At 37.9% G+C, this 24,558-nt stretch overlaps 1 protein-coding gene across 1 annotated transcript; it reads right to left on the bottom strand.

Annotated features, from left to right (window-relative positions):
* Window positions 1-442: 442 nt before the first annotated feature.
* Window positions 443-15,373, bottom strand: LOC133718870 (DNA-directed RNA polymerase V subunit 1). Its single transcript, XM_062145749.1, has 19 exons — window positions 15,195-15,373; window positions 14,238-14,341; window positions 13,976-14,102; window positions 13,721-13,836; window positions 13,138-13,191; window positions 11,885-12,052; window positions 10,960-11,118; window positions 8,947-10,839; window positions 8,597-8,772; window positions 8,147-8,219; window positions 7,907-8,046; window positions 7,141-7,298; window positions 6,418-6,692; window positions 5,391-5,564; window positions 5,143-5,283; window positions 3,774-5,033; window positions 2,598-3,022; window positions 1,522-1,636; window positions 443-921 (listed from the first exon to the last, which is right to left on the bottom strand). The coding sequence occupies exons 2-19, from the start codon at window positions 14,316-14,318 to the stop codon at window positions 697-699; spliced, it is 5,760 nt and encodes a 1,919-aa protein (XP_062001733.1). The 5' UTR covers window positions 14,319-14,341; window positions 15,195-15,373; the 3' UTR covers window positions 443-696.
* Window positions 15,374-24,558: the final 9,185 nt, after the last annotated feature.

Here is a 24,558-nt window from a genome sequence, read left to right as displayed (position 1 = left end):
GAGTGGGGATGAGGGAGAGCCATGACTTACAACTTGCAAGCACACCTGAAGCACATAACAGGTAGCCTTGAGAAGAATTTTCAAAGCATATGATCTCACTTGGGAGCTGTGGAAGGTTGATCAGCAGCTTCTTCCATGTACTTAACAGGTTTAGGGTTAGCGTTCCAAATAATCGAAATGTAGCATTGCCTGGGGCAGAGTCAGAGATATGCTTCATACATTCCTCAAGATCTTGACCAAATGGAAACAGAAAATTAAAGTTTATTTAACGGAGTCAGCAAGATTTATCAGTTCAATAGAAGGTAAGTCGGGAGCTGTCAACCCAAAAAACAAGTCAATAGTTGAAGGAGGTGTGACTGGACAAAAACATAATTGAACATAATTACATTAGCAGCAAAACTTTAATTCTGAAACCTTATTTAGAGAATAGGCAGACGCTGGATTGGACAATATGAGCAATCAGACTTCATCTCTTTTTATAAATGAGAATCTTGCTTCTCCATATTCAGGGTTCAGCTACATGGGGATACTAGCTACCGACAACAAAAATGCTCTGATAGAGACAATGGAACTGATTCTGTCGGGAGCTGATACCAACTGCCTAATATTTACAAATCAAAAAGGTAGATCACTGTTTGAACCTAATTACACCAGAGAAAATCTCAAAAAAGGCATGCCCACCAAGGAGACAATGGCCTACTGTGTCTCCTCATTCCCAGTTCTCTCTGGAGGGGTCTGACCGAACATGGGATTCCGCCGAGGTTTGCTGAAGTACTTGTCATTGAATGCTTCAGCTAGCTCAGGATGCTTTCCCTTTATCATATTTTGCAGGCATTTTCTGTAGGAAAAGTCCTCCTTGCGACCATCAGTTGATATGACGAAAAGGCATCGGCTTTCTTGAAAACTTCCATGCCTATCAACCTGGCATTTAAAAGCAAAGCTCATTCAGAAACAAACAAGAATAAAAAAGAACAAAACAAAACATAGAAATAGTGGCCGCTGCTTAAGAGAATGATTCCTTAAATAATAACCAACAGTGGCCATTTAATGAAATAGTAACCAACAAGTGGATATTTCTTTAAAATAACAAACAGCGGTCATCAGTGAAGAGCCGTTCCTCCACCTCAACGGCCTCACTCTGATATTCTATTGAGTTTAGTAGCATTTAAAAGCCATATTTAGGAATTCAATTTGAGGCCGTCACAGACTTGCAGCAGAACAGATATAGGCACACAATCATACACAAGAAAGTTTGAATTTCATCAAAACCCAGGATATGTTGTGATGATGTTTTGCTTCAATAACAAGTAAAATAATGACTAAAGAAAAAATCATCAGTCAAAATTTGTGACTCTAAACAAGAACAAAAATATAGTAAAATGAGGAGTCATGATGTTTTGGTTCAATAACAAGTAAAATGATGAGTAAAAATAAAATTATCAGTCACAATTTGTGAATCTAAACAAGAACACAAATATAGTTCTAAGAAAGGTATGGCAAGAACAGAGTAAGCAATCTTACTGTAAAATAGTCAATTCCAGAACCCATCTTAACATCTTTATCTGGGTGGTGTGTGAACACATTTTCAAGTATGTATGATTGATCCTCATCTGACAACCGATCTCCATCATTGTAGCTGGATAAAAGGAGACAAAAAAAAAAGAAATTAAGATAATGAGAAGACAATCGAACACCATGCAAACAATTATTGCAGAAAAAGCCAAGCAGAGAGAAAAAAAATCATGCAGTAGAAGAATCTAGATGTAACAAATGCAGTGAGATAATGTTCCTAAATTTGACAATTTTTTTAGTATGGAGATTGGTGAGGAAATTATATACTGATATCCTCAAGAACATCTCCACAGGAAACTCATTTGTAAAACGTCAAATTTATTAATCTGTAGTATTCTTCCTTCTGCTTTTGTTTACTTCTTTTAATTATCTGTGTAGGTAAAGTGCGACAGTAATAGAGGGATACAACCTCAACCTCTAAGTAACCCCCACCAAATAAAAAAGTGTATATATATATATATATATAATAAAATGTAAAAAGTTAGTCAACTATACAATAAAAGAATGAGAAAGAAAAAGCAATGCATGTGACTCTACCGCGTCTTATAATGTATAACACAGAACAAATGCGAACAATGATACTACAATCAGAACAGCAATGATACTACAATCAGAACAGCAATGATACAACAGCTTCAGAGTCCACATTTAAGAGAAAGTAAACTATAACGTCCGACAATGCAGAATACAGAATATAAGCCCCCCACGCAACAATTGTGAGAACCATGGTACAGCAGCTTCCTACAATTAAATAAGATCCGGAATGGACAATCATGCAATTCAGAAGAGACCAAAGCCATGGTGATGCTCAAAATATCACTACATCTTATAAATAGTCCGAAACCTACCCAACTTTTCCTTTGAAGTAAGTAGATAGTCCAAATCATTTCTTCAAGAATAAGAAAACTGTTTGGAATCTTCCTGTATAAAATTTCCTTTTTCCATCCTAACTATTATATTTGCAAGAAAAGTGATAAGAGGTACAATGAAAGCACAAAAAGTATGCATATGAATAGAAAACATACCCAGATTGATGCATTATTCTTCTAATAGACAGCATAATCGGCTCAATATGGGAAAGAACATGTTGCTCCTCAGAAGTGAAAATATCCAATCTTTGTCTCGTTGCGGTATATAGTGCAGCCACACTAGAATCAGCATTAGCAGGGCGACTATTCTTACTCTTCCACTCCCCAGCATTTGGACCCCAACTCCTGCCACCTTCAAAACGTCTTTTCTTGTTTGCATCTCCATTATGACCCCATTGTTGCTGTCTTTCACCAGCACTTCCATCTCCTGCACTTGGAGAATCCCATTGATTCACAGTTGCAGGTTGAGAAGTATCAGAAGGCTTTTGTTGCCCCCATGCGCCTTGAGAAATATCAGGAGACTTTTGCCTTCCCCAAGTGCCTTGAGAAATATCAGGAGACTTTTGCCTTCCCCAAGTGCCCTGATGATGTAAGAGCTGGTGATCAGTGAATTAGGATGTAGAAAAGAAAGAACAGAGAGGATTGGGAAGAGAACAGGGAGAAAGGTGAGAATTAAGAAGAGAACAGAGAGAATAACAAATAGAGCATTGAAATTAGAACAGGGAGAAAGAAGAGAATTAAGAAGAGCACATGAGATTTAGGAGGTTTATAATCTTTAGTTAACCCATTTTTCATCAACCTCAATATTACCCGCGAGAAACGCGGGCACATTTCTAGTACTGTATTAAACAGAATCCACTTTGTTAGCCAAAGTGGTGTCAAAAGACCTAATAGTCCTTAAATCATATGTTGAAGAAGCAATATGCTAAATCAAAAGATCAAAAATCAAAATTAAGAGAGAAAAACATAAGCCACCTTCCCTAAATTAACCAAACTACCCATTACCTGTTGAGAGTGGGTTATTATCTGCATATAACCACCCACTATCATATAACGTCCTAGCATTTTGTTTTTTCTTTTTTTTTAATAATATATATTTTTTTTTTCTAATCAAGAAAATTTTCTTTATACATAGAGCATGTGTTTGCAAACTAGTAATACTTAACTAAACGCAGTCATCATCGATTGCATCCAACTTCACACTTTTCTGATGCAATTGAAGATGCTCAATACGTTGCTAATAATAGGTCAATTCACAAATTGGTATCGATCATTCTGGCACATAAAACATTCCTAAAAGCATTCTAAATATCAATGGTTATTTATCATCACCTGAGACATCTCAGGAGACTTTTGCTGTCCCCAAGAGCCTTGAGAAGTTGTATCAGGCTTTTGCTGCCCCCATGCGCCTTCAGAAATATCAGGAGACTTTTGCCGTCCCCAAGTGCTATGAGAATTAGCATCAGCAGGCTTTTGCTCCTGCCAAGCGCCTTTAGAAATCTCAGGAGACTTTTGCCGTCCCCAACTGCCCTGAGAAGTATCGGCAGGCTTTTCTTGACCCCAAGCACCTTCTGAAGTAGCGGCATTTTGCTGCCCCCAAGCATCTTTAGAAATCTCAGGGGACTTTTGCTGTGCCCAAGGACCCTGAGAAGTACCAGCGGGCTTTTGCTGCCCCCAAGAATGACGGGCAGTAGACTTATCTTGTTCCAACTCATTACCATCTTTCTTCTCAAAACCTTTCATGCCCCATCCAGACCCAGCATTCTCCTTTTGGGGTTTTGTTGGCCCACCAGAAAAGGCATTCCAACCATTGGATGTAGAATCTTCTTGCGCTTTCTTGGACTGGACATCTGTTGATTCAGCTTTACTCACCCCACCACCAGACCAACCATTCTCGCTTTCTGTACTAGTCCTCCATGTAGATTGTGGATTTTCTGTCCCCCAGCAAGATGTGGCATCTTCTCTAGCCTTGGAATCCTCAACATGTTTCTTTTCATTGCTTTTTCCCCATGCCGTCGTGGCATCTTCTCTGGCAGTACTTGTCCCCCAGCCCGATGTGGAATCTTCTCTACCAGTGTTGGTCTCCCATGGAGATGTAGCAGTCTTGGCTGTTCCCCATGCAGATGGGGCATCTTCTGTACTAGTCTTGGTCCCCCATGCAGATGGGGCATCTTCTTTAGTAGCAGTCTTGGCTGTTCCCCATGCAGATGGGGCATCTTCTGTACTAACCTTGGCCCCCCATGCAGATGTGCTATCCACTTGGGTTTCTGCTGAAATGCTATCTTGTCTTCCTACTTTAACTGCCCCCCAGTCTTTTCCACCAGAAGAAGCAGTGTTGAGAGATGAATCCCGGCTTGATTTTCCAGGAACATTTTCGAAACTATCCGGGAATTCAACAATATCTTCAAACACTGGCTTATCAGAAGTACAGTTATGTTCTGGTGACAAGGACACATCTCCATTTTCATATTCCGGCACAAGATCATCAATTTCTGCTCCCAAAGCTGCAGTAGTTGATTCTTCTCCATTTGCAGCATTCACCATATGTAGAAAGTTGAAAACATCTATCCCACCCTCTTCGTTCAAACCTCCCTGGAAAAACAATTTATATTTAAATGTGCGGGCCACTCCAATAGAAAGTATGACTAAATTGAATACTGAGAATAACTCTTAGATAATTGAACTAACAATCATGAGATACCTCTCTTGTGTCCCAGAGGATTTCAAATCTGGAGCCAGTACCAACAGCTACATGTTTACCCCAGGAACATGATGCAACTATGCTCGACAAAGAATCCATATGACACTTTTCAGCTGCTCTCTCAAAACACTTTTTTGGTGTCTACAACCGCATAATGAAAGCAAAACTTAGTTGCAATTGTATTTCATTTAATCGGGAACTATAACCAATTTTTCTTCAAAATTAGACGAGAAAGTCCAATTACTTACAAACAATGTTGCTTCTGTAAAGGGTACTTGTATATTCAGTGCGCGAGATAGTGCTTTATAACCACCAGGATTGAAGCCAACGAAATTTCCAGCGCATGTCATACTGTTTGCCAAGAGAATAAGATGCTCTTTGAGAACACCTTTTGCCACCATTGCAACAGCTGTCGCGAGGCGCTGCATTATCAATCACAAAATGTAAGTCCTCGAAAGAGTTGATAAAAGTCTCCCTTTTTCTTTTTAAAAAAGGACAGAGCTAATTAAAGTTTGAACCATAAGTAGGAGTAGGATAGGTATCTCAGATTTCATAGGGTTAGTTAAATTAACTTTCATATGATGTATAGCTTAATAATGAGGGTTACATCCCAGAGGAAGGTAGATATTCAGGCAAATAATAAAGTAAAGCAAAGAAAGTCACTGGAAGGACAGCTCATGGAAATTCAGTCATAAGAATCCCTCTAACAAACACCTGGAAGGTGAAAGGACAGAGTTGACTATTACTTGACTGAATTTACCAATTGATACAGAAATAAGAAAAATTGATCTAGAGTCAAATAGCAATCTTGACAAAACTAATTAACTGGTATTGTAAGAAGAAAATGTCTGAATTTGATTTTCCGGACTTGACTGGTTCTGTATATTCCTTGCAGAGTTAAGATTCCTTGGGTTTTCTAGTATAATGCCTGAGTGCATTTTTTTTTTTCAATTTCTAAATACAGTGCAAGGAGGAATGGATTGAGCTAAGTATAAGAAAATCCTAGTCTAAGTTTTATATATACGATAGCTGTGTCAATATGAACTTAAAACAAGTAAGAAGATGTCGAGATAGTGCCAAGCCATACATATTATTGATCACCTATGAGTGTCAATAAAAACACCTTTTGGTCAAGTCAAGTCATTTAGAGAGAGAGAGGACATGACCAAAACATGATATGACACCTCTCTTGTCACCCCTTTTATACACAGGACATCACTTCTGATAAACGCTACAAATCAGAAATAAGAAAAGTTATGAACTTTATTATAGTACCTGAACTGCTTGATCAAAAGCACAAGAAACCCCCAACAATTCCTGCACTTGTTTGATGGCATATGGAATGGAACGCCTGGTGTCAATCACATGAAGCACTGGAAGGCAACAATCAAGGGCTATTCTCCATGCATCACCACTTTGTTTAACAACCGACTTCTCCAGAACAACATCCAAAGCCAATTCACCCTTCAGAGATTTGTTTGGGCTTCTTATCCAAGTTGTTGATTCTGAGTTTATCCAAATTATGTTCGCCGACGAAATTCGAGGATCACCTGTCCATTTGAAAGAAATTCCATGCCTATGAATAAAATCAAGATAATATTGTTTTATACGAAATGACTTTATTGAATGAAAAGTCTCCAAAAAATTACAATGAAAAAAATAAAGTGGTTTTGGACGTAAACCCAATCCTGAAGCAGAGTTTTAGAAACACTGAATTTCTGTCAAAATAAATAAATAAATAAATAACACATGAAGCTGATGAGATGCAAACTCAAAAGTTGAATCTTCAATCTTGTAAAAACCAAGTGATTTGGGGGAGTTTTTATTTTACACTTTATGCACACTGCAAGTTGAGGATACAAATTGCAGGCACCAATTCAGAAAACCAGTGACTTCATTTAAGAGTCGCAAAAACAAATGAAAGAGCAACATTCACTGCAAGCATGGAAATTAAATCATAAACTCTACATTTTTTTGCATAATTACTGTAAAAGTTACCTTTAATTACTGTTTTTAGAAGAACTGGGCAAATAAAGTCAGCCAAGATTTGTGAAATGGCCTCCAACTCTGAATTATTAAAATCTTGGTAGAAGAACATCAAGCAAGGAGATCCAGATCCATTGTCAGCAGAGGATTGATGAAAAGAACAACATTCACTGCAAACAATTACGACTAAATCATCATGGAGTTTTTCACTTTAATACATAATATCAATAGTTCTGATGTGCAGTAGTGCAATTACAAGCACAACAGGGGAAAGACTGCCAAGAAAGTAAATTAGATGTATTCCATTTATGCCATATGTAGCTCATTCGGGATGAGTTGGGGATATGTTAATCTTCTTTTGAAATGAAACTTCATAAATCTCTAGGCATCCTAAATTCAGCGCTAGTGAGAGTAATAGACCAAAAGGAAACATTAAGTGGTATTGAAACAACAGGGATGATCTGCCTACAATTACTATGGGTGAACTTTGTAGTTGTGGTGCCTTTTCTATTATCGTGTATTCAACTCCTCTTTTCTATTCTTGTAATTTCTAAATGAAGCTTCCGATTATAAATATGAATCCAAATAAAAAAAATGACAGCTTAAAATGTTCCCATCTTTTCTCACTAGAATTATAAATATCATATTAACCTAAAAAGGTTTGATCTTACCTCTGTCGTCTCACATATTTAAAACATCATTCAGATAGGTAACCAAATAAAAAGAAAATGACCAAGTCCACACAGCAAACCCAAATACGAGCCATACAATAACCAACCTGTACGATAAAACTGTCCTTTTAAAAATGTCACCGATGTTCATCTTCTTCCCAACCTTCTTTCTCCGAAATGAATTGATAGTTTCTTCACATTTTTGAAGGATCTCATACATTCCCAGATTTAACTCCCGTAACAGCATCTGCTAAATAAAGCTCTTGTTACTCCAAAGAACCAGGCAACAGCAACTTGGTATAGGATAAATTAAACAAAAATTCATAACAATCAAAAACAAAGTCAACCTCATTCAAATGAACATGACCAACAAGGCCAGAGTCAATTTCCATGCTTCCCGCAGCTCGCTGATTTTGATATCTGCATGAATTATTGATACGCATTTAAGTCAAGGCTTATGGAAAGTCAGGACTGTAATTCATAAGTCACAATACAAGCATGATAGGTCTTATGCTAGACCAACAGGAAGACAATTCTGATGCATAGTCAGACAAGTAAGAGGACCACAATAAAGCAAAAATGCCAAGAATGGTAACTGACATTACTAACCAACATGGGAGTGAGAAATATTTGTATATGCATTCACATATTTAGTAAGTATATACCGAAATGCTGACAAAATATAGGAGGCTTACTAACCAACATGGGCTAAAGGACTGAGAAATATTTGTATATGCATACACATATTTAGTAAGTATATACCGAAATGCTGACAAAATATAGGAGGAAGAGCATACTCAATCATAAACTCTACTGCAGTATCTTTAAGGCTGACTTTTTTCAACTGATTCTTGACCAAATATGCCGCATGTTCTCTGCAGTAGTTTCTTCCGCAACCACAGTCATTCAGATACAAGATTACACGGCGATCAATGAGCTCGTTCTTGAAACTGACTTTGCAGAGCAGTATTTCCTGAGGAAAACAAAAGAAAGCATACGTAATATTATGATGAACATGGATGCATGGAGTGCACGAAAAAAGAAAAGTAGAATAAAAAATAAAAAGAAGGCGAAGGAGGAGGAGGAGGACAAAAATTCAAGTTTTAAAAAAAGGTAGCTATCATTTTCATCAACCAAAACCACCTACCTTCATCAGATCCCATGAAGAGTTGCTGCTTGGGGTAGAATCAAGAACTGCCTTGTATGCTGGATTTGACATTGCTGTTGCAGCTAACACACCCACAGGTTCACCGGCAGGGAACAAATTTTGTGGACTAGATCCGCTCTTTACTCCATACTCGAACTGAATTATAGAATTACTGCACACATTCCTCACTGTGCCATCATAGCAAATGACAACATCTCGGAGAGTAGCCATTAGATTTTTGAATAGAGTCCCAGGTTCAGACAACCCTCTTGAGGACCGAACAATTACTTCCCTTGTAGCAATGGAATGAATCATTCCCTCAACAGGATCCAACCCGTGAACAAAACCACTATGAACTAATCCGAATTCTGCAGAGGGATAATCCACGCTGTCAGATGGATACTTGCTCTGATACAGAGAGCTCACATCCTCAACCAATGTTTTTGAGTAGAGTTTCCCCTGGTCATAAAGTTGCCGGCCAAGGAACCCAACTTGTTGAGTTACTTTGTTCATGGCTGAATCACTCTTAGAGTCAATTAAATCACCCAATGCTGATGAATTTGATATAAAATTCGAAACTGGTTGTTTCACCGTTCGAATGTGATTCTCCAGTTGCAACTCAACAAGCTCATTATATGTTGTCCTCATATGATACAGCAAAGGAGAAATGATTTTAAGTCCCTTTCTAATCTCCTGAATGGACTCCCTAGACATGGCAAAATCCTCCAAACCTACACTGAACCCTTCTGAAAATAAATTCTCCATCAGCAATGGCTGCATAGAATTAAAGAAATTGAGAACATCTTCAGCACTTTTCTCGAAGAAAATAGAGGTACCAATGTCATTGATAAGAGCTGGTATAAGACTTGTATTACAATCAAGTTTGAGGACCTCACTAGCACTGACCAAGTGCCTGTCTCCAGAGCACTCAAAATGAGCAGGCAATGCAGTCTGCAATATCTGCAAAGCAGTCCAATATGGAACTGCAGAATTAGCTTTCAATAAAGCTGGTTGTGGCAATGAAGATGAAACAAACATGGCCAATTGCTGCGCTGCTGCTTTGTCGAAAAAATATTTCTTAAACATCATTTTTAATGACAAAAGTGAATCGGTGGCTAGTTGCAAATTGGGCTTGCCACTGTGAGAACTAAGCAGCTGTTTCTCCACTGAAAAAAGCTCCATAACTTCTGCCTTTGCAGCAAGTGACTGGGGATAGAACAAATGAATGCAGTCTCCATCAAAGTCAGCACTTAGTGGTCCACATATTAGAGGATTAATCTTGACCACATGGTCATCATGGACGTAAACTTGAAGTGCTTGAAGCGAATGTTTATGGGTAGTTGGAGGCCTATTTACGAAAACAAGATCCCCATCCATTATCCTCCTATGCACCACTTGACCAGGCCTCAGAAATGTGTGCCCCTTTGAACCTTCCCTTAAAGAGTAAGTTGATGAACCATCGCTGTAGGTTAGGCATAACTTGCTATCTACCAGCTCTTGCAGACGCCTAATATTATGTACATTGACCTTCTCCTCGAATGTTATTCTTTGAGCAATTTCATATGGGATACCAACTTCATTCACCCTTCTATATGCATCCCCAGTAATTACTGTGCGGGAAGAGAAGCCTGAACCCTTTCTGATGAACAATGTCCTCATCTTTTCAAGCCATGCTTTTGTTGAAGAATCGTTGAGCTCCTTGGTCACTCCAAATCTTGCATCAATATCTCGGGATGCCTTTCCAGTACCCCTAACTTGAAGATACTGATCAACAATTGCTTGTAACTCATTCGCCTCAACAATTTCAGATTCAAAATTTGCTGTACCAGACCTTGAACTAGTGATCATTTCAACTTGCCTTAGAACTTTTTTGAGCATTGATATTGAAGGATCCTGGAAAAGGACATGCAAACGCTAGTTAGGTGTCTCATGGACCCTTTATTGTATAAAACCTTTTTCTTAAGCACTCCACTCGGAAATGATTAAGGTTTATTATCATGCCAACCAACTTACCGCAGACATAACAGTAACACCATCAGATATTTCAGGCACAGACAAGCAATTAGGAGGGACAGGTATATGATTCAAGATGTATCCGTCTTGAGGATTATAGCCTTTAGCAGCCAGTTTTCTTCTGGTATCTTCAGGGATTCTTTTAAGAATCTGCATCACCTGGTGGTCATAATCAATACGAATAACAAGTATTAGCGTGCCATAAAATGCATTCTATAAGAAATGTATGATTAGCAATCATGACTATCTAACCAGTGGGAATTTTTTTTTTTTTTTTTTTTAATGTTCTGAGAAGAAACTTAAGTTTTTTGAACAAAGACAGCAACATTGAATCCCTCAAGGAATCTTTACTTTCCAAGAACAATAGCATTGAACAGAATCATTGAATGTTGTCATTCATTTGGTCAGAATCCATATACCTAGCCAACTAGTTTAACCATCAGACTTCTTAAATGAATAATAGAAACTATTCCAGTTGAAACCACAGGTAGCTGATAGAAACAAGACCACCCTTGATCGTTTATTGAAATAGTTCATGTGTACAGGAACCCAAGACTAGGTTACTCAGTTCATCAGATTGCTGTGATTAGTGAAGACATCTAGGTGCGTAGAACTAGAAAAGATGCAATGATCATATTAAATAATAAAAATGAAAAAAATAAATAAAGACCCACTATATTTTAATAAAACCACAAAAGAGCAAGAACTTTAATGATCCAAATGATTTAACCGAGATGGGGAGATAAGACAAACCATACCACTGGTTTGAATAAAACAGCACATTTTGCCACTGCTTAAAAGAGCAAAGAATTTAAACTGAACTAGATGCAATGACTTGAACCCCGTAACTGGAGAGCAGAACTCCATTGAATTTCAAAAATGTGACATGATAAAGGAGAAAACATGCAGGCTGCAAGAACCTAACCTCTCTAGGAAGCAAAGTGCGTTTCACGCCATCACCATAACGAAAACCATATCTTTCTAGGAAATTCCAAAAACCAGGCGGTGGTTTTTTATTAGAAGGTAGTTTCAATTGCAAGGAGCAAGCCCCATCTGTAGGTTTAATCTCTGCGATAGAAACTTGTGAAGCATCCTGCACAAAAAAGGACAGAACATATGACTTGTACATAGAACATACAGAGAATACACATTGCACAAAAAAAAAAAAAAAAAAAAAAGGATGCTTTGATAAGAATAGTTTAGTAGCTCAAAAACCGCAAACTAACTCCATCCTCTGTCATATACAAAAGTTGCTATAATAGAAATCACTGATACTTGCATTCATCTGCAAAGCTCATCCAAGGAAAATAATACACTATAAGCTGATAGGCTGTCAAAACGATAATAATAAGCTTATAGAAGATAAATCCTCACTGTTGGTTTTAATTTTTTAAACCAAAGAGTCAAAGATACATGCTCTGAAGGACATCAGGAGCAACAGATGAAGACATATGATATAAGAAATATTTGTTTGATATTACACAAATCATGTTCTGCTACATGTTATAATGTAATTCACAGTTTACCCGTTTTTAAAAACTTTTTAGGGCTTTTACAAAATAAACCACACTTTTGTTTCTGTTTTAACCAAAGATCAGATATACATTAAGTGGGCAAAGAGAAGAAAACATATTAGAATTAACTGGCAGCGACTCCAATCTAATAAAATGGCAGATACATTAAAACCTCTAAAACCATTTGAAGCACAAACCCAAGGATTATACCAATAAGCACTCTGCCCGTAGCGCAACCTCTGCACCTCTAAAATCCTCAAAGGTTGTTTATTCCTCATTTTTAAGGAGCTAAATTTCACATCAAGATATAAAAGCTCTCTAACAATAAAATGGATACACATTCCAATTTTCTGTATTTTATCAGAAAAGAGGGAAACTCGTTCCATGTATTCAAGTATTATCCTTTTGCAAGCTCATCCCATGTGTATCATTCAGATAAAACTCTTTGGAAACTTAAAGTAATGAGAACTTCAATCTCCAGACAAATACTGGCAGTTGGGACATTAGTTGAATCAAAGAGTCCTAACTAGAAGCATAAAATAGTAGTTGTGTACCCAAGGCTCAAAAATATTGATTCACAAAAATAGCAGGTGAGTAGAGAATAAGAACAGTACCTGACAGTTAAGCACAACAGACCTAATTTGTAGTAAGGAAAAGAACTTACCTCACAACATACAGATAACAATCTTTCAGCCAAACCAACACTCTTGCTTGGGACCTGAATTGTATCAACCCAGCAAATCAAGCATAAAGAATATTGTACAGAAATTTTATGGCTAAGAAACAGCTACTTAAAAACATGCCAGAAGCCCAGAAAATAGTTTACTGAATTTTAATAACTGACGATCGAGCAACATTTGAAAAACAATCTTTCCAGAATGACAGGTTCAAAGGAACAATAAAACACGTGAGACTCATGGTTGGCTTGCTAGCAGAACTTTTCATATAATAGAAATAACATAGTTTTTAAGTACAGACTACAAACTACAAACTACAAACTACAAAGGCCTCCACTTTAGCATCTTTATAAGATTTGAAGATAACAGTAAAAATAGCATGAAATGCAACTGCTTATTCATGTAAACCTTTTCTCCCTGGGCTAAAACAAAAACATCCAGCAGCCACATTGTCTCAGTTAATATAGAAGAAAAATCCCATGACAATCTAATAAATCATATATGATCTCTGCTGTGCATGCATAGATCTATCATAGACTGTTACAAATGGTGAGGTCAATCAGGTAGTACCTTGTTCTTTTTCATTTTTAAGCACTTCAGGCACAAAAAACTCAGCAAGCGCTTCAGCTCACTGACGTGGTTAGGATGATATATCGGTAATGGTAAGTCGATATATCCAAAATGCCCTGAAAATAGCATAAAACACACATTGTCATTACAAGAACAATAGGTGGATATATAATTTGTTTCTTTCCTGTTACCTAGTTTTGCAGCATTCTATCAATTAATGAAAGATAAAAAGGGTAAGAAAAGAGAGTAATGCACCTTCGCACTTTCCAGGTTCGGAAGTGCCACAAGATTCACACTTCCCAAACTCGAGAGGAAGGCCAAGAAATGGGTTGGAAAGCTGACTGGCATGGCTAATGGAGCATCCCATCATCGATGCTGTACACTGCCATATACAAAAAGTAAACACTTAAGTTTAAACACTACAATCTAAAATGGGCTCAGATTATTACATCTAATATGGACCATACAGGACAATCCTCCAATACACACTGAATTAAAAGGCGGAATTTCTACTCACAATTTCATGATGAGTTGCCAAACCAAATTTAATTCCAACTAACTCCCCATCTAAAACCGGTGAACAAGACGCTTCCTCCATTTCTCTCAACCTTTCTTTCGATACTGCACCATAAAATACAGATACAATGAGATTAATGTACAAAGGATTTAACTTTTATACGAAAACCAACATGCAAGTGTACCAAAGACAGCTTCTTGAAGTAGCAGGTAATAATATTTCAAGAAAAAACTAGTCTGAGGGGTAGCAACATCTGAGACCATATATACACAACTAAATATGGAAAATAAAAATTAACAAAAGTAACAGTTAGAATAGCAATGTAGTATGCTTGGTTCATGAGAAATTGGGAAGAAAAGAAAGCCAGGACAACTCAGCCACAAAATAAACACAAATCCAAATGTTCCTCTACTTTTCTCAGCTACAAAATGCAAAACAATCATGCAGAAGAAACTAAAGAAAGAAAAACTACATGGGTCTTTGCTTTTGTTTATAGCTAAACAGCTACTTCAAACCAGAAATCCTAACAAGAAACCCAAAACGCAAAAGAAAAAGAAAAAGAAAATGTAGAGTCCTTGGCTACACAAAAGTACAAAACCACAAAACAAACCCACATTCCACCCTAAGCTCTCAACAAAGCAAAACAAAAACACCCATCTACAGAGAAAGACCTTTTCTTTTCAAAAGTCGTAAACTTTCTCAGCAAACCAAACACCCCATAACAAAATGCAAACAAGTTAGAGCCAAAATTCTCACAAATTTCACTCTGGGTTTGACTCAAAAACCCTAGATTAAGCCCTAAAACCGATATAGAAAACTTGGGTTTTGAACGGAGAGAGAGCTCTGCTCAAAATTAAAGAGCTTTTTCCAAACCAAAAATTTCCGTTCTTTCAAGCAAATTTGACCCCTACGAATTTACCCAGAAACGAAAAAAGCTTTGATTTTTAACCTTCTTACCTCTCTGAAATCAGAGGGAGAGAAATGGGTTTTGCATGAACAAGGGGAATTGAGTAGAGAAGAAACTTGAAAATGGTGAGTGACTATTGCTTTGGGTCCTCCCCACTGTGAGAAGTGAGTGTCCAAAACACAAACAAGGATTTTGGGTTTTTCAAGAGAGAGAGAGAGAGAGAGAGACAGAAATGTATACGTTATTTGGGTTTTGAGGTTTCAACTTTAGGAGCCGTACATGTCATTGGCTTGTGTGGGGTTGTTTCGAAATGACATGACTGTCCTCATTGACTATTTTATTTGCTTAGGGATTTGGTTTTGGTTTGTCAATTTGTGAAGGGTGTAATCGGGAGTGAAGTCCGTAGTAATATTCTTTGTTGGTTTGTGATTCCTCTTACGGAGGGAGAGGGAATGAAGAGAGAAACAAACTTCACAGTTGGCACTTGGCAGCGCCATGGTGCACCCACTACGCTCTGGCGACTTTGACCACTTTGGTTGAGTTCATTTAACCATGGTTTGGTTGAGTTCATTTAACTTGTGGTTAAAATGTGTGGCTGATGTGGAGAGAGATTTTCAAATTTTGTCACCTCGTCCTCTAAGAATAAACGTTATTATTAACGCACCACAAATGTGAATCTACATCGAATTGTTATTATATTATTTGATTACATTAAAGGAATTGAATCTTTCAACATAACCTTAACCTAATTCTCAACTTCCCTCACCACTTGGGCTAACCTTGGTGTTTTTATCAAATTGTTATTAACACAACCTTAGGGGTCATAGGCCAACCCTACCCAAAATTTTAGGGATTAGGGTCAGGCGGGACCAAGCTTAGTCAAAATTAACAAAATTTAGAGCTTGGCCAAAGTTTAAGAGCAACTCATTCTTCCTTAAAATTTTAGAGATTGTTGTAAATTTAGGGAATTTTGTTTTCTCTTTCATCACTATCCCTATAGTGGGAATAGTTATAGGAAACCTATTATGTTAACCATTACCCGCCCATTAGGACCGAACCGAAAAGGATGGGCCGGGCCAACCTTCCAAATAGGGCCGAAAAGGCCTCACTGTTTAACAAAAAGAAATACATTATTTTTATTTTTATGTCAAAATGGGGCTCAATGGTTATATAGATAATCCAAAACTCATTTCTCTTTTTTTTATACTATTTAATATATATATATATATATATATATATAGAATTAACTTAATAACATTTATAAATATTTAGTTAATGCGGTTATATTCAATTAATTATCTCTCCAAATCTCTCATAATTAATTGTTGTTTAACAAAGAAAATAAAAATTAATGAAAATAAAGCTTACGAAATCAATTACAAAGAAAGACATAAGTTGTATGTTATATAAAAAAAAGAAACATATTTAAAAAATAGAAAATTATTACACCTCGATTGGGTGAGCTTAAAAGGTTGTGCTGGGCTTCGCCCTAACAGGCTCAAAAGGATCGGGCTTCATTTCAGGCCCGGCCCTGCCCAAGGGCTGGCTTGGCTACAGCCCAGGGGCCAAGTGAGAGGGGGGGGGGGGCACAAAATTTTTTTTATATAAGGTTATATATATATATAGAGGGCCCTTCTACTAAGGGATCCTTTTTTTTTGTTTTTCTAGGGATAGAGCATTAGACCAACTTTTAGATCACATTTTGGCATCTCAACCGTTCAGCTTTTAAGTCCTAATGTGTAGATCATTTCTGTAAATTTTCAGCCAAATCGGTGATCGTTAAGATATCAAACTAGATTAAATCAACGGACGAACCAAATCTGTCAAACTTGAACCGTTCATACTTATAATCTTAAATTGCCATTTTGAATGCCTTAACGATAATCAATTTGGCTGAAAATTTTGCAGAAGTGATCTACACATTAGGACCTAAAAACTGAACAGTTGAGATGCAGAAATATGATCAAAAAGTTGGTCTAATGCCCTATCCCTAAAAAAGACAAAAAAAAAGGGATCCCTTACTAGAAGGCACTGTATGTATGTATATATATATATATATATATATATATATATATATATATGTATATGTATATGTATATCTATGTATATATATATATATAAAGTTATTATATGGACTAAATACTGTTTAGTCCTTGAGCTTTTGACCATAAAACACTTCAGTCTCTGACCTTCTAATTTCACACGTTTAGTCCTTGTACTTCAAAATTTCAGACCAATAGGTCATTGCCGTCTAAAAGTCGCGGCGAAATGTCTATTATGCCCTCAGTTCTTTTTTTTTTAATTAATTAAATTTTTTTTTTTTTGGAAAAGGAATTTCTTTTCCTTTCTTTCTTTCTGTTTGAAAAAAAAAAGAATAAAATAAAGAAAAAAGAATAAATAAAAAAAAGAGAAAGGAATAAATTAATTAATTAAAAAAAAAGAACTGAGGGCATAATAGATATTTCGCCGCGACTTTTAGACGGCAAGGACCTATTGGTCTGAAATTTTGAAGTACAGGGACTAAACCTGTGAAATTAGAAGTGTTTTATGGTCAAAAGCTCAAGGACTAAACAGTATTTAGTCCTTATTATATATATAGTATATGTGATAGTTAATCATTTTGTAGATCTAATTACTAAAATTTTCTCTCTCTCTCTCTGAGGAAACCCTAAGGAGGCTTCAGAACCTTGAAAATATTCTCGTCCGGCGGCGCCCGGTCGCCGGGGGGTCTCCAGCCTCACCGCCACCATGGGTTTGCTGCCGGACGGGAGGTCTAAATGCTCAATGGGATTGTCGGAGGGAATTTGCTCGGGTTTTGTCACCCGTTCGGCTGGGTTTGTTCGATGGGGTGTTCGTGGCTTTACGGATCCGGTCGTCGATCCTCGCTGCGATGGTGTTCGATGGGGTGCCCTGGATTTCGATTCGACGGCGGGGTACGGTCACGGGCCTGGAACAGCGTTGGTTTTCTGTGCTGGATGCATCTCGTGGCGGCGTTGACTTGGGACGGCTTGGAGGCAAGGTGGACTAGGCGACGCGGGTCGGGCGATGTGGGTCAGCCGGAGCGAGGTCCGGTCGGTGGAGGTCCGAAGGGATGGTGGGAGGCAAGGTGGACTGGCCCAAACCAGCGTGATGGGCCTGAAGCAAGTTTTTCTTGGTGGACTTCCTATTGGGCCGCTAACTTTTGGGCTGGGGTTTTGCCCTAGTCCATTGCTATTTTGGGCTGGGGTTTAGGCTCTTGGCCCAAACCTATGTTTTTAGCTTTTGTCTAATTACAATAAGTTTCTTGTATTAGAAACCTACCGAGTGTAGTTTGGCTTGTCTATTCGCTATGTTTCCATAGCTTTTAGGCTCGCTTTTAAAGTGAGCGATTAGTTCGAATATAGTTGGTCTATCCTATGTACTACTGTGGCTCCTCCACGAAACCTTGATCTGGCCATTGTTATGTGTCAGCGGGTGAGTATGTAATGGCCTTCTTGGCATGCGCTATTATCAATGGAATTACCATTCATTCAAAAAAATATATATAGTATATGTTGACAGTAAATGAAAAAAAAATTGTTTTGTTCCCGTCTTCTCTTCTTTGAGAATGGTATACACATTTATAGCTGACGAATTCCAAGAGTCTCTTAACTCTCTCTCCAAAACTTTGAAAACAAACAAATTTTCTCTTTAAATTTTGGGGTTTCAATGGTTATTTAATCAAGCAATTTATTTTCATCATCTGTCACCTAGCTCATCTCAATCTTTCTCTCCTGTATTTTTCTCTTCTTCTACAGTGATCAAACACAATTTTTGGCATTCTATCAATGTAGTGTAGTTGAATTGGGTGTTCTTTAATTTTTTTTTCCTGACGGTGGGTGTTCTTCAATTTTTAAATTCGTTGAAATTTTGGATATCAGAAGTTCTTTTACTGGCATTTTGTGATATTTGTTGATTATTCTAACAACTATGGTAATTTTTAGGGCTGTAATCTAAAAATCTCAGTTGTACCATCACCGTTGGTGTTCAATTTGTAGCTTTCAACATCCTTAATTACAAGTTTGATCTATATTGAACAATAGAATACTTTTCTCTTCCCCCTACAATGGAAGAGTTTTTTTTTTTTCCTGTTCTTTTTCTCTTTCTCTACAAACGTAGCAGCTTTAGATGCATCAATTGGAAGCCAAAAGTTGCAAGTTGTTTTGTTGATGCATACGTCTTTACAATTACTGCATCGCAATCTTGGTTTATTGTTTTATGCTCGAATGTTTATCGTTTAAAGTTTTACTGTTTCACATGTGAAACAAAAATTACATGTCTATTTATGAGTAGTTGGACACTAAATTTTATTTTCGCCCGAGGCATCAAAAACCTCAGGACCGGCTCTGCTTCATTTGCATGGCTCATACCCTACCCTATGAGAAAGGGTCGGGCCGGCCCATCCAAATATAAGGGTTGGGCTGGGCTTCAGCCCTACAGGCCGGGTGGGCTTAGGACGGGCTTAGGGACCAAGGGCCAAATGATGACCCCTACACAGCCCAAACTATTATTAACACACTTTTTTGCATTTTTGTTAATTTATTTTATTATATATATTATCTATAAGAAAAATTCTAGAGGAACACACCTCTAAGCATGCGCGTCTTCACGGCATTGGTGTTCCCTGTCCGACAGCACTCCTACTCCTACAATAGGTCTCTATATAGTTGGTTTGTAGTGGTTGCGGCCGGACGGGCTATTGGAAAAAATGGCCCTTTGACTTGGACCGTGGAAGTAATCACAATGATTAGCAAAAGGTGTTTGGGCTGGCGGTGTGGATTGGAATCGGCAACGGTCGAAGATAGAGAGGCGTCAGATTAGGTCAGATGTGAGATTGATTGTAATACCCTAGAAATTCGTTATTATTTTTTGATATTTTTTTGGAATTTATTCAGTGATTGTTGGGACGATTTCGTGGTTCAGGAATGGAGTGGAATTATTTTCGGACGAATAATTATTCAGGAAGCGTTGTTTTAGGGGAGGTCATGAAATTTGACTTTTTATACGTTGGGTTTTTCCTAAAACTTCCCTCACAAAAGTTGTAGAGCGTGTCGGTACGAGTTCATGGATATGTGGAACGCAGAAATCGGAGTTTGTATGAGAAAGTTATGGCCGTCGGAAAAAGTTTCTATTTTGGTATAAAACTATAAATAGGATTTTTCTGGAAAATATTTCATAAATTCCAATTTTCCTTTTTTAGAAATCTCTTTCTCTCTCTTCTCTCTCGGCTGAAACCCTCACTATCCAAGATTTTCGACTGACTCGACCCGGCTTTTCCGGCGAGCTCCAGCGACCCCATGCCACGTAACCGGCACAGACCTTCTCGCCTCCTCCGTCCTGTCCTCCTCACGGTGGTGGCTTGCACAGATTCTCCCCCACGACGGCGAAGGCAGACCCGATCGGAACTCTCTCCTCCGGCGACGGCAGGGCTTCAAACCGGTCTTGTTAGGTTCGTGGAGCTTCCCCTTTCGATCCATGGTGGTGGTTATGGACGATTTTCACCAGAAAATAGTCAACTCGAAGTGAACAGTGATTTCCGGCTTATGGGCTTGATCGGCGGCGATCTAAGCCGAGTTGGCTCAAACCCCAGGTATTAAAGTTGATCCTTGATGTATGAACTCCATTTTGGACGAGTGGATTGTTGTGGTTTTGAGTTTGGCTGGTGCTTTCAGGGGCAATTTTCGGCTATGTCAGGGGCAGTTTATGGTCTTATTTATCATCTACTCGTCGATACGAGCATTTTGATATATAATACGAAATTTTTGGAGGTCGTATGAAATTGTTAGGATTTTATCCGTTTTCGATCGTCTCGATTTTCAATCTGTGAGGATCTGGCCTTTCGATCGACTTGTAGTTTTTTCATATCGATTGTAGAAGTATTCTTGAGACTTTGGATGGTCTCGGATGAAATTCTGCCTAGATTGGTGTTATTTTTCGGTTGTAGTTCGATTGGGGGATTCGAACTTTAATCACTTTGTGTTTCGAGTACTGAGATGTGACCTTAATGTGATTAGGTACGTTGGAAGTGTGTTGAGAGGATTGCGGCGATTAGTGTTTATCTCAGTTTGTGTGTGAAGGTGCAGCGGGATTCAGAGGTGAGTAATCTTACAATGTTCATTTATGAACGAAGTTACCTTTATCGTTTTGGGAGTTCTTTAGTTAACTGCAAACTATAGTTAGTATTAGTGGCATTCCTGAGTGAATGACTACATATATATATATTTACGTAAAATATATATGTTCTTGTGAGTGTGATATGTGATGAAAACAATATGCATGATTTTGTTGACGTTATTATTTTGAGATGTGACTTTTCGGAAAACAATATATTTTGGAAATAAAGATTTCTATTGTTTTGAAAAGTATTGAGATTGGCGTAATATTTTGGGTTCAGTGTGACTCACTTAATGTTTTAGTCTTGTCACAGACGGTGAGCAAGATTGGGAAATCTTTGGGTAGATTTGTCTAACATTTAGGTCCAGTGCGACTCACGTAATGTTTTGATCTTTGTCATGGATGGTGAACAAGATCAGGTCTTGAATGGTGACGGAGATTGGGTCACAGATGGTGACTAGGATTAGATCACAGATGGTGATCGTAATTGGTGTAACATTTTAAGTTCAGCATGACTTCTTTAAATGTTTTGATCTATGGAGATCGGGGTCTGAAGACCAGATGGGTCTGAAAATCAGATGTCACAGATGGTGACCAAGGCATTTTATAGGGAACCAAGCCTGGATAGGGTGATTGGTTATGATCAGTTAGAACTCTAGTCTGTCTGCCTAAGGTACTTCATGGAGCTAACTACGGGTTACCGGAGACTTATGAGTACGAGTTTTAAAAGAGAGTCTTGAGAGTAGTCTTTCTTTTATTGTCTATGAGGGACATTGACTTTCATATTTGAATTGTTGAGATTTCAATTAATATGATTTGTCACGGAGTGACACGTGTTTTCTTTTAAGAAAAGGATGTTGAGTTTTGGAAAAGAAAACAATGCTTGAGTTGCTTGCGTGAGTTGTTTCCTCAAGTTGATTTGAGTGGATTTATTGCGATTTGTGTGAGTTGCTTCCTCAAGTAGATTTGGGTGGATTTATCGCGATTTGTGTGAGATGCTTCCTTAAGTAGATTTGAGTGGATTTATCGCGGATTGTGTGATTTTGTAATTCGCTTTCGAGTGTGAAAATGATTTCAGACATTACTTGATGTGGTTTTGTTTTGAACTAAGATCATGAAGTTGAATGCTGATTTGACGTTTGAGCATATAGATTTTGTCATGAGTGGACTTATTGATGCATGTTATTGAATGGTGAGAAATTAATAGTTGATGCTGTGATATATGCTTATTGACTGTTAGGTTGAGAGGACTTAAGCATGTGTTCTGTTCCCGTTTTTGAGTATACTCATACAAGCTTGCAAAAGCTTACCGGGTTTGTGTTTGCAACTCGGTGCACTATTCTATGGTGTAGAGGTTTATCCTGCAGGTTAGGGTGAGCATGGTTGAAGCCGTAGAACTTCCTTGCTGTTGCAGTGGTAGGTTTACTACCTAATTGTAGTACACACTTGTTAGTCTTCCGCTGTGTAATGAGAGTAGTGTGTGCAGTTACTTATTGAATTGATGTTTCATTTTAATTTGTAAACTTTGCTTAATGTAATATGTGATTCTAAAGAACGAGTCTGTATTTACATTGTGGGTTTGGGACATCGTTTGGTTGCCTTGTTTAAAGGAAAAATTTTCACAACTATTTAGTATTGGTGTCCGAACCATCACGCCCCGTGCTTGGTATTGATTTATTTGTAGTACTTTTTGTGTTTGAAATTCGGGGCGTGACATTGATGGTAGTAGGCGGCCTGATTTGGTGCTGGGGAGGAGGGAACAGTTTCTGAGTTTGAGGACGGCAGTGCAGATTGGTTTGGATATTGTGAATCTGTAGCACATAAATCGGGTGGGGTTGACTATGGTGGTGGGGATTACTCCTATCTTGTTAAGAAATTTGGGCGGAAGGACTAGAGTTGTGAGGGTGGGTGACAACCCTCACAGAGTCACAGGTAACATGCTACTGCTGGTGGTGTAGCTGGGGTATTTAAATAGGAACGGCGAGCCAATTGCACCATGGTAATGGTGTCTCGCGATTTGCTAGGATAACTAAATAAATATTATTAGAGTGGTAAGTTGCAGAGAGAACTAGAGAAGGCAATAATGTTTTCAAATTTTTGAATAACTATATGACCAATTTATATAATAAAGGTAGATTTTGAATAACAATATGATAATAAAGTGAGTATGTTCTTCTCCTCTCTTCCTTCCTGAAACAGACATTTTCTCTCTTTGTCCAACAAGGATATTATCTCTCTTCATAGACGATGTCTGCTATTTAGTGACATTTCTACTTTAAGTTTCTTTCTACCTAGTTTGATATTTTTATCAATTTGGGGGAGGACACAACCCCTTAATAAGCTATCACACCTCTTCCTCTTCCATTTTTCCATGTGAAGAAATGTTTGATACCTACATGTGGCAAGGCTCAAGTAGCAAATAGGTGGATCGGGCCCATAAGGCACTTTTGCTTCTAAGGCAAAGCTAGATGAGGCGCCAAGTGTCACTGGTCGAAACTCGTTGTATCGTAAGGAAGCCGCTATGGTTAGTAAAGTCAGCACCACAGCCCATTTGACAGTGAAAATATAATTAATTTTGATATTACAGTCTGACTGGGCATTCAATTGCAGGTTAAGTCAACATCGCAACCACCATTTGGTCGCGAAATTTTAAGTGATATCAATACCGCGACACAATTGTAAGTTAAGTTAATACCATGTCATATTTAGTCTTGAAGTTGTAAGTACTAGCCGCATATTATTAAATGAAATTGCTGGAACCACGATTATACGTTGCGGTTAAATATCTCAGTTTATGGTCGACACCTTGGTCAAATATCCTAGTTTATATATTGCGGTTGAATTGATAGCTGGATAGTAAATAAAATTGGTTGGGACGGCGCTCAAATGGCGGCAGAGTAATGAACGAAATTGTTGGAACCATTGTAAAATAGTTCAGCATAATTAATGAAGGTGGTCGGCATTGCGGCCAATCGGTTTGTGATATTGCAATATAATGTTGGCACAACGACTAAGTTAGACTGCGATGACGGCCAAGTTGGGCAGAGGTTGATCGGTAACCTAGGTTGAGGTTTGGCTAACCTGCCGAAGCTAAGTGTTAATCAAGTTCATAAATGACATGAATTGCAGACATTTAAAAAATTTGTGACATTTAAAGTCGCAAAGAACAAAATTTGGGATAATCAACTTGAATGCACAATTATGAATTTTAATTCCTAATTTAGCAGTTATCACATTCAAATGTATGTTAACATGCTTTGATTCTCAACTTTCAACGGTTGT

Source organism: Rosa rugosa, chromosome 6, assembly GCF_958449725.1.
Source record: "Rosa rugosa chromosome 6, drRosRugo1.1, whole genome shotgun sequence".
NCBI classification, from domain to species: domain Eukaryota; kingdom Viridiplantae; phylum Streptophyta; class Magnoliopsida; order Rosales; family Rosaceae; genus Rosa; species Rosa rugosa.
The sequence above is the reverse complement of the archived record's forward strand: the minus strand, read 5'-3'. Positions and strand labels throughout refer to the sequence as shown.